This window comes from Spinacia oleracea, chromosome 3 (genome assembly GCF_020520425.1).
Source record: "Spinacia oleracea cultivar Varoflay chromosome 3, BTI_SOV_V1, whole genome shotgun sequence".
Classification (NCBI taxonomy): domain Eukaryota; kingdom Viridiplantae; phylum Streptophyta; class Magnoliopsida; order Caryophyllales; family Amaranthaceae; genus Spinacia; species Spinacia oleracea.
The window spans coordinates 113,610,938-113,621,820 of NC_079489.1; the positions used below are offsets into that span (position 1 = coordinate 113,610,938).

Consider the following 10,883-nt stretch of genomic DNA (forward strand, 5'->3'; position numbering starts at 1 on the left):
GGCGGGGAAGCGTCCTAAAGTCAAGGCGGGGATCCGGCGTCCCAAGAAGGAGGACGTGCCGGAGAAGTCTACGGACTCTCCGGTCGAGGTCATCCCCATGGCTGTGACTCCTCTTCGGCAGCACCCCCCCCCCCTGAAGGTTCGGCCAAACGGGGAGATGCTAAGGGGGGAGCTGGTCCCAACAAGAGATTTGTGTCTCCTACGCCGGTGGAGATCCTCGATGGTGAGGATGATCATCCATCGGGTCAGGCGGCTCGGACTCCTGAGGCGCCTCGTCCTCCTCCCCGCGGCAGAGATGATCCAGGTATGCTCAGGATTCTTTTAGACTTAATTGTTTTTGGGTTATGGACTTGCATAATCTCTTGCTTTTCTTTGTATAGCTTCTGGTCGGCAGGCGGCATTGGACGATGAGGTCCGCAATATTCCTCCGTCTCGGCACTTCTCTTCCCGGGATAAGGCTAAGATCATCTCTTCGGTTATCAAGGCCGTGCCGAAGGAATATGTGGACCAATTCCCTCCGGCAGCGGATGCGCAGTTTGGGGCTATGCAGGCGGTCCTTTTGGATGTAAGCGTCCAACTTTTTGTTTCACCTTTTGACTTAATAATTTTATCCCCTCTTACTTGTATTTTTCCACAGCTGCTCATTAAGGCTGAAGGCTTTAAGCGCTGGCGGGCAGACGTCACCAGTCAGCTCCAGCAGCAGGTGCATAAGGCTACCGATGCCGGCGACTATGCCATGGCGATGGTAGAGAAGGTCCGGCTGGAGATGCAGGAGACCATTGAAGCTCAGAGTAAGGAGCTAGCCGTCCTGAGGAGTGATAAGAGGCAGTGCTTGATCAAGATTAATGAACAAGTTCTTGCTATAGAAACCCTAAATGCCGAAGCCCTTTCTACCCAGTCGTTCCTCCAGGAGGCCGAGGCCAAGGTGAAGGAAGCTGCGGGCTTGCGCCAGCAAGTGGCCAATCTCGAAGAGATGGTCTCGGCTTCTCAAGCCGAGGTTTCCCAAGTCAAGGCCGAGGCCAAGTTAGCTGCGGAGGAGGTGAGAGAGAGAACTCGCCGAGCCTGGGACGCCTGCATGGAGGACTTCTCATTCCCCTGGTTTGAGCGGCAAATTCAAAAGCAGGGTGCAATTATTGAGGCTGAGAAACAAGGTTTTCCTCCTCCCGTTTTTGAGGATTCCGACGCCGAAAGTGAGGAGGTGAACTCACCGGCTCAGGAGGAGGAGACTTCAGCTCAGCCAACCTCAAAGCCTGCTGTCGACGGTCCAGATGGTGTGGGCACGTCGACCTCCGCTCATTCTGCCGTTGCTCGTCCCGCTGGGTCCTAACTCCACTTCCCCTTATCAAAATCAAAATCAGTTTTTATGGCGCCTAGAGCGTCTGTAATGAATAATTTTTATTTCTGTTTTAACGCCTAGGGCGTTCGTCTGGATAATATTTAATTTTCTGTTTGAATTTGGCGCCGTTTTGAGCGCAGACCAGTGGTGATTCGTCACATTTTTATGTTATCTTTTTTAGTTTGAGACTTTTAAACGCCTTCTCTATTATTGATGTCGTGTATGATTGGCCGTCCCTTTTATGCCCCAGAGCATGTGTTTGCAAGTCTCTGGACAGACTCCCATGCCCAAGTTTATTTTAGTTGATTGATTGACGCAAGTCAATCAATCAGTATGATTGCCGCTGAACTTGGGTATGGGGATTATTGTGCGGCTTCTCGCAGTTGGATTACTTTTTTGTTTCGGCATGTAGGAGTAATCCCACTTGCCTTAGAAAATATTCGTTGTTTTAAGAAAACGCCAAATTGTGAGGGGTTTGCCCCCGTCGCAAATTGGGCGCGGCATGTTTGATGCCGCAGCGTATGACTTATGTGGGGGTTTGCCCCCGTTGTCAATGTGAAGCGGCACGTTTGTTGCCGCGGCATATAGGGAATGAACCTATTTGCCTTAGAAAATATCCATGTTTTTAAAGAAAACGACAAATTGTGAGGGGTTCGCCCCCGTCGCAAATTGGGCGCGGCATGTTTGATGCCGCAGCGTATGACTTATGTGGGGGTTTGCCCCCATCGTCAATGTCAAGCGGCATGTTTGTTGCCGCGGCATATAGGGAATGAACCTATTTGCCTTAGAAAATATTCATGCTTTTTAAGAAAACGACAAATTGTGAGGGGTTTGCCCCCGTCGCAAATTGGGCGCGGCATGTTTGATGCCGCAGCGTATGACTTATGTGGGGGTTTGCCCCCGTCGTCAATTTGAAGCAGCATGTTTGTTGCCGCGGCATATAGGAATGAACCTATTTGCCTTAGATAAATAGACGTTCGTGTTTTCGGGAACGATTTTTACAATTTAATAGGTGATCAGCCTATGTTTATGCTAATCTGGGCCACTTCTTAGGCTTCAAACAATTAGGCTTGTAAATGTTGTGCTAATCTGGGGCCACTTCTTAGGCCTTTATTCGATTAGGCTTTTTGCATGCATATGTTAGATAAGTTAGTAGAAAGTAATAAATAGGACGAAACAAGAGTAGTATTATATATACTTTGTAAGGCGAATTTAGCCGGTTACAAGGGAGACTACTACTCCATTAGGACCATTAGCGGCCGTTGTCTAGACCACAAATTCTTTCATAAAAGATAGTCAGAATACACCCTAGAAAAAGTATTTTTTGAGATTGTCTGCATTCCAGGTGCGTAAAATTGGTCCACCCTGCATGTCCTGAATGCGATAGGTTCCATCTCTGACTTCGTCATAGATCTCATAGGGTCCCTCCCAAGTGGGCGTCAGTTTACCCTGTTCGTTGGCTCGTCCCACAGATTCCATTTTCCGGAGAACAAAGTCTCCTACTTTGAGCACCCTTTTGGAGACTTTCTTGTTGTACTCCCTCGCTATCCTTATCTTGTACAGTTGTTGCCTCAATGCTGCATTTCCTCTTACTTCAGGTAAAAAGTCAAGGGCCAACTTCATCATTTCCCAGTTGGCATTCTCATCATATAACATGACCCTTAGTGTAGGTTCACACATTTCTATGGGCAATACGACCTCAGCTTCATAGGCTAACAGAAATGGGGTTTCGCCGGTTGAGTTCTTAGCCGTGGTGCGGATGGACCATAAGACGTTTGGTAACTCATCGGCCCATAGACCCTTGGCTTCATCTAGTTTCTTCTTGATCCCCTCGGAGATGATTTTGTTAAAAGCTTCGACTTGGCCATTGGCTTGAGGTCGTCCCACAGAGGCAAAGCAGTTGTTTATGCCGTGGTCTGCTAACCACTCCTTCAGCTTAGGCGTCTCAAACTGAGGCCCATTAACAAAGACGATAGCTTGAGGTATTCCAAAGCGAGTCATGATATTTTTCCAGATAAATTCCCTCACATCACTTGTCTTTATGTTCTTGAGAGCCTCTGCTTCAACCCACTTGGTGAAGTAATCAACAACCACTATCACATAGCGCCGGCCTCCAGGGGCAGATGTATATGGCCCTAACAGGTCCATTCCCCACTTGGCAAACGGAATGGGACTCATAATAGGAGTGAGAGGGTGGGCCGGCCTGTGGATGAGATGAGCAAACCGTTAGCACTTGTCACATTTTTGCACCAAGGCTAGGGCTTCTTCTCTCAAAGTGGGCCAGTAATAACCAGTTCACAAGGCTTTCTCTGCCAGGGCTCGTCCTCCAATGTGGGAGCTACATAATCCTTGGTGCAAATCATCTAGAATATCCTTCCCTTTCTCAGGAGTGACACACCGCAGGAGAGGTCTAGAAAATGAATTTTTGTACAAAACTCCATTCCACCATTCAAACCAAGAACTCTTCTTTTGTATTTTGGCGGCCAGACTTGAATCGTCCGGAAGCGTACCGTCCATTTTGTAAGCAATGATAGGGTCCATCCAGGTTGACGACCGATCCAGAATAGCTACCATAGGAGCGCACAATTCCTGCTCAATACTTCGCTTATCCTTTACTTCCCAAAACACGTGACGCGGTGTATCACAGGAAGCCGAGCTAGCTAGTTTTGACAGGGCATCGGCCTGATTGTTCTCCGTTCTGGGAATCTGCTTAGCTTCGAAGCTCTTTAGATGTTCTATTTCTTGATGCACAGCTTGCATATATTTGATCATGTTAGGGTCCCTTGCCTCATAGTCCCCATTTACTTGGCTCACAATGAGCTGAGAGTCGGAGAAGGCAAGTATCTCTTGAGCTCCAGCGGCTTTGCACATTTTTATGCCGGCTAATAAAGCTTCATATTCTGCCTCATTGTTGGATGTTTGGAAATTGAATCTCATGGCATACTCATACTTGTCTCCTTCAGGAGACTGACATATTATGCCGGGTCCACACCTGTTCTGGGTTGACGAGCCATCTACACAGACTGTCCAGCGAGTTGCCACATTCTTTTCAAAATTCGGCCTCGTCATTTCTGCAATGAAATCAGCAAATGCTTGTCCCTTGATAGCTTTTCGAGGCTCATATGAGATATCAAATGCATTCAGCTCAATTGCCCATTTCAGCATTCGTCCAGCAGCGTCTAGCTTAGTAAGAGGTTGTTTCAAAGGCTGGTCTGTGTATACCACTAATTTGTGTGCTAGAAAATAAGGGCGCAGCTTCTTGCTGGCCATAAACAGCGCAAGTGCGAACTTCTCAATTAGAGAATATCTTAATTCAGCGTTTTGCAGGACATGGCTCACAAAATAGACGGGGAGTTGCACTCCCTCCCTTTCAGTTAACAAGACAGCACTCAAGGACCACTCGGAAATGGCCAAATATACATACAAAGTTTCCCCCTGAAGAGGACTGACAAGCCGAGGTAAGGTGTGGAGGTGTTCCTTTAATCGGACGAAGGCAGTTTCTGCCGCCTCAGTCCATTCAAATTTCCTCTTTTTCTTGATTGTGCCGAAGAAGTAATGACACTTATCACCTGCCCTTGATAAGAACCGCCCCAGGGCCGCTAGACATCCCGTCAGGCGTTGGACTTCCTTGACTGATTTTGGCGACGTCATATCTATTACTGCCTGTACTTTATCAGGATTGGCCTCCATTCCTCTTTCATCAATAAGGAATCCCAAGAACTTCCCAGCCGTTACCCCAAAAACACACTTCTTTGGATTCAACCTCATCTGATATTTTCGGAGCGTCTCAAAAGTTTCTCTTAAGTCAGCCAAGTGTTCTTTGCGTTGCTTGCTTTTTACTATCATATCATCAATGTAAGCTTCGATGTTCCGTCCTAACTGACAAGAGAAGACAGTGTTGACTAGACGTTGAAATGTGGCTGGAGCATTCTTTAACCCGAACGGCATCACTTTGTAACAGTATAGGCCTTGCTCAGTAACAAATGACGTCTTTTCCTGACCGTCTGGCCACAAAGGAATTTGGTGAAAGCCCGAGTATGCGTCCGTGAAAGACATCAAAGCATGGCCAGCCGTTGAATCTACCAACCGGTCTATCTTGGGTAGAGGGAAGATGTCTTTTGGGCAAGCCTTGTTTAGATCTGTATAGTCCACACACATTCTCCAGGATTTGTTGGGCTTCGGCACCAACACTACATTTTCCACCCAATCTGGATATTGACTTGGCCGAATGAACCCAGCCTCCAACAACTTCTGCACTTCTTCAGCTGCAGCTTTGTTTCTTGCTTCCCCATGATTTCTCTTCTTCTAACGAACAGGTTTTAAGGACTCATCTACATTGAGCTTGTGTACAGCTATGCTTGGATCAATGCCCGGCATCTCTTCCACAGCAAAAGCAAAAATGTCCTGGAATTCCCTCAGGAGAGTGACTAAATGTGCCCCAAGCTAGTCGTCAGGAGAGACCCCTACTGGCACCGTCCTGTCTGGACGTGCTTCATCAAGGATGATCTCATAATGCCCACCAACCGCCTCAGGCCGCCTAGTTTCCATATGAGCTGTGGCAATGGTAAAGGTCTCCTTCTTGACTTTTTCCTCCATCTCATCTAGTTTTCTTTTTGAGCTTGCTCTGGCTTCGTCAGTTTTCTCCCAAGCCTCGGGACTTAGCGTAGTGAGGTAACAATCTCTTGCTAGTTGTTGATCACCATGAATTGTGCCGACCTGACCTTTATCACAGACATACTTCATGAGCATAAGATGAGTGACGACCACTCCCTTGGCCTGATTCAAAGTTGGACGACCCAGTATGATATTGTAAGCAGTGAGGTCCTTGCTTTGATGCCGGCCTCCAACTCGTAGGGGCAGAGTGATTATCCCCTGGGGGTGGATTATACCGCCTCCGAATCCAATGATAAGATAATGTATTTTTTCAATTGTCTTCGGATCATGCTCAAGACGACTTAAACAAGCTGTGCTGATAATGTCTGACGAACTCCCCGTATCCACTAAACTACGCCTTACCTTGAGGTTTGCCACCTTCAATTCAATGACCAAGGGGTCGTCATGTGGAGTGGCGATCTTACCCCTGTCAGATTCACAAATCTCTACTTTAAGGAAATGGTCAATTGGTGCTTTTCCAGACAATATGACATGTCCCAACCGGCTTGCATAGTCTTTTTGTCCTCTCATTGTTGGTCCCCCAGCGGCTAAACCTCCTGAGATGACGGCTACAATCTCTGGATCAGTGTCATTGTCATCACGTCGGTATGACGGTGACTTGCTTTTCTTGTAGAACTTTTTACCACTTCCTCCTGCACTCGAGCTGAGATACGACTTCAAGAATCCCTTGGCGGCTAACCCATTAAGGGCCCTACGCAAACTCTTGCAATCTTTAGTTTCATGTCCCACATCACAGTGGAATTTACAGTAGAGAGAGCTGTCCCGCGTTTCCACCGGCGACTTCATTGGGAACGGACGATCAATCTCATACCTATCACTGACGTCCAGCAATATTGTGTATAAGTCAGTGTTATACTCAAACCTCTCTTTGTCGTAGGGGCGTCCCCTCTTCTGTCCTTGGGAGGCGTTTGCTTGATATCCTTTCTTTTCAATGGCCCACGTCCCATTCGGACGGTTGGACTTTTTCTCCGATTTGTCCTTCCGCTGGGAGTGGTCTGCAATCTCTGCTCCCTTAGACTCCTTGGGGACCGAACAGATTTCAGTGGCATGAATAAAGGATTCGGCCTCGTTCAAAGCATCAACCATTGTTCTCACGCTCTTCTTCACCAGATCGAACTTAAAGGACCCCTTCTTAAGTCCCCTAAAGAAATTATCAAACGCCACCCCGTCAGGCAGGTCTGGAATCTGTCCTGATTCCAAATTGAAACGTCGAACATAGCTTCGCAAAGATTCGTCTTTTCCTTGCTGTATTCGACCCAAATGCCAGCTCGTCTTTTTCTCTTCTTTGTAAGCCATAAATCTTGCTGAAAATAACATCTCCAATTCGGCATATATGTTGATCGTTCCCGCAGGCAACTTCTCGAACCATTTGGAGGCAACTCCTTTCAGAGTGGACGGGAAGTATTTGCACCATGTTGCATCAGTAGTCCCCTGGACATACATATGATGTCGATAGGCCAAGAGGTGTACATCAGGATCAGACGTGCCATCATAGGCGTCAATAGCAGGTGGTTTTACTTTAGGCTCCTTGGGAGCATTCATGATATGAGCACAGAATGGGGTAGTGTAATTAAGGATAATGCCGGCTACCCCTTGTTGAATATGGCATATTGGATCCTGCCTTCTATTCTGGGATGTTCTACGCCGCTCGCTATCCGCGCGGCTGACATGAGTCCTGGTGAGACGGCGCGAAAAAGCAGCGAGGGGTGAATCTTGCATGACAGGAGTGGAACATGTATCTGACAGCTCAGTTTCTTGAGGCCTATCTAGCTGAATGATCGGTACTCTTCGGGACGGTCAAGGTTCAGGCCGAGAAGTTGGCAGGATCCGACGCGGAGCTATGGGCTGGAAGGAAGTTCTTGCTCTGTCAAAGCGTCTGTCATGATCGTCATTTCGTGCTTGGTCTTGCCGCCAGACATTAGACCGAGTGAGTCCATTAAAGAATGGAATTCCCGTCCCCTGAGACTAAGAACGGATAATCTTGATCTCTTCTTGTAGGGTGTCCATCTGTGCTTTGAATCCAGCTAGGATATCTTTAAGCTGCCCAGCAGACACCGGCAAGTCTGGGTTCTCTTCCATAACTGTGTCGGCATCAGCTCTCAAGTGGCCGCCTGGAGGAAACAATGGTTGACCCGTCTCATCTTCCACTTGAACCTGCTCAGGTTGCGACTCAGGAGCAGGGTTAGGACGACCGTCCTGCCCTACAGACTGGTGGCTTCTGTCGTCCCTCCCTCGAGGAGGACGATCACCATTGATTGCGGTTTCGTCGTTTTTATTTCGACTGTTGGGCCCGTCTCCGAAATGCTGGACGTCTACCATGTTACCTTACCTCCCCGCAGACGGCGCCAAATGTTGTGGGAGTTTTTCCTTGGGATGATGACGAGGAGGTATCAGGTTCCACGTAGTGCCAAGTCCAGTCCACGTCGGCGGCGTACCTACAAAACAAGAATATTCCCTAAGGAATATTCCCTCCGATGCTTAAGTAAGACACGGGTTTTTAGGAAAGTGTAATTAATAAACAGAAAGCATTAAAGTAAGTAGTAGAATGTTTCTCTATCTAGAATTGTGTGTCCATTTCTTGGGAATTGGATGTATTTATAGTCTCCCCTTTTTAGGAGAAAACCCTAGAGTCATGTCACATGATTGGCTAGTTTACCAGATAAGGACATGTGTCACTATCACAACATTCCTTATGGGCCATGGGCCTCAAAAGGGACTAGCACATTTAGTTCAATCCCTACATCAGCATAAGCTGATTCTTAGGTGGCAGCCCAAAGAGGCGGCTGACCAATGATTAGGAGCCACGTGTCGTGTGACCTTGGTGCCACGTAGGTGGGGTATTTTTACCCACATCAGCTAGTATATTGGTAATGTCCACATACGTTGTTAGTAGTTACCATAAACTCTGGCCCCTAATTTTGCCCAACCCGTTTAGGGCAAACAACCACCACCACTGCAACTGTCGGCCAACGTCGTTGAGTCACAGTCGCGACCCATACCTCTCTATCGCACCAGAACTATTCCCCGTGTCACCTCGTCAAAGCCAGAAACTTTCCTCCCCCCACGCCGCAACCCCCCTAAACTCGCCTCCCACCTCCAGCCACGACCACCACCTGCTTTTGTCGCTACTCACAACCCCCCTCCCCTCGCACACGTCGCGCCGAGCAGCGGCGCCCACACCCATGCCGTTCCCTCGGAAGCCTTGCCCCCACCCACGTCGTGCCACCGCCATAGCTATTACACTTAGGCTATAATGCACATAAAAATTTGTGAAATTTTAGAAGATATTTAATTTAGAGAATTTTAGGAGAGAGAAAAATATGGGGAATTTCAGGAGAGGGAAAATTTTGGGGAGTTTTAGGAGAGAGAATGTTTTGGGAATTTTTTGTGAGGAGAGAGAAATTTTTTGGTTTTTAACAAAATTGAGAGATGAAATTTTGGAGAACCGCCAAAATAATTGAATTTGAGTAACTTAAATTTTGGGGAAACGCTAATTGTGCGTGCGTGTACTTTTTGTCACAGTAAGTTAAGGTAACTACCAACAACTTAGACGGAACTATCCAAAGCACGATATAGTTGACATTTTTGATGGCTAGAATATTGGTAATGTCCATATATGTTGTTAGTAGTTACCATTACTACTTTTTAGATCTAAGTATTTTCAAAATAAGTGTTTTTCCCCTATTTGTTTTCAATTAATATGCAAAACCAATATATGATTTACATTTCAAATCATTTAAAAGGGGAGCAAATGAGTCAATACTTTCGCGTAGTAAACAAGCTCGGTTAAAACTCATCCAAACTCGTTTGTTAAGTTAAATGAACCAAGCTCAAATAATTCATTATCGACTCATTAAAGTTCTTGAACAATTCGTTTGAATTCGTTTATAAGCGTTTCGTGTTTAATTAAATTGAAATTAAAGTCCTTGTTACTATTAAAATTTAGCCATGGTTTTTAAGTTGAAATATTGAAGAACCTTGCATTAAATACAATGAAATATTTTAATAAACTCGATGAAACTAAGCAATTGTTCTAACTCTTGTTCTTATTTAGCCTTGAAAACCCATATTTACACCATTTTAAGAATATGATATGAAATTTCCATTGTTAAACATGAAGTAGAAATTTAAATATCAATATTGAACGGAGGAAGCATGTCACAAGTCAAAACAAGCTCAAAATCGGGCTAATTTAGCTCAAAATCCTAAAAATCACTAACAAGGACTTTGTTCTTGGCTTTATGTGTTGGTAATGTCCAATTTAAATTGTTGGTAGTTACATTAAATAATTATTAAATATAAATAATTCTTAATTTTCTAGGTTATTTTCCTATAATTTTTATTCATTTTTAGCTTTATTTCTTATATTGTAGCTTAATTAGTTTGAGTTCGAGTTTGGACGAGCTTAGATGAAAATTTTATTGAAAGTAGGGGTAAAACCAAGAAAACAATGAAGACGTATTTGAATCTAAAAGTTGTTTAATGTAACTACCAACAACTTGGTAAATTTTAAAGTAACTATGTATGTAACCGGAAATTTACAAACACACAACTTAAAATTATTTACACAACACAACCCTAAAAACTGTCACCAACTATAATAGTGATGCAAAATACAAACCTTGCTATACTTACCGCAATTTGGATAATACACCCGGGTGCACAGTGCTCATTGTGCACCCTGTTGAACATTTATTGAAAATCTAATGAACATTGAGAACGATTTCAATGTACATGTACTAGTAAAATATTTAAACTATATGTTCTATGGATTTTAACTATATGTTCATTGGCTATATGTTCTTTGGGTATGAAAAATATGTTCTTTGTATTTGAACTATATGTTCTTTGTAAAACAGGGTGCACAGTGAGC

The 10,883-nt window shown here is 45.3% G+C and overlaps 1 protein-coding gene across 1 annotated transcript; it reads right to left on the minus strand.

Moving 5' to 3' along the window:
• Window positions 1–5,779: 5,779 nt before the first annotated feature.
• Window positions 5,780–7,552, minus strand: LOC110792040 (uncharacterized). The gene has a single exon (XM_021996834.2). It carries the CDS (start codon window positions 7,550–7,552, stop codon window positions 5,780–5,782), a length of 1,773 nt encoding a protein of 590 aa, XP_021852526.2.
• Window positions 7,553–10,883: the final 3,331 nt, after the last annotated feature.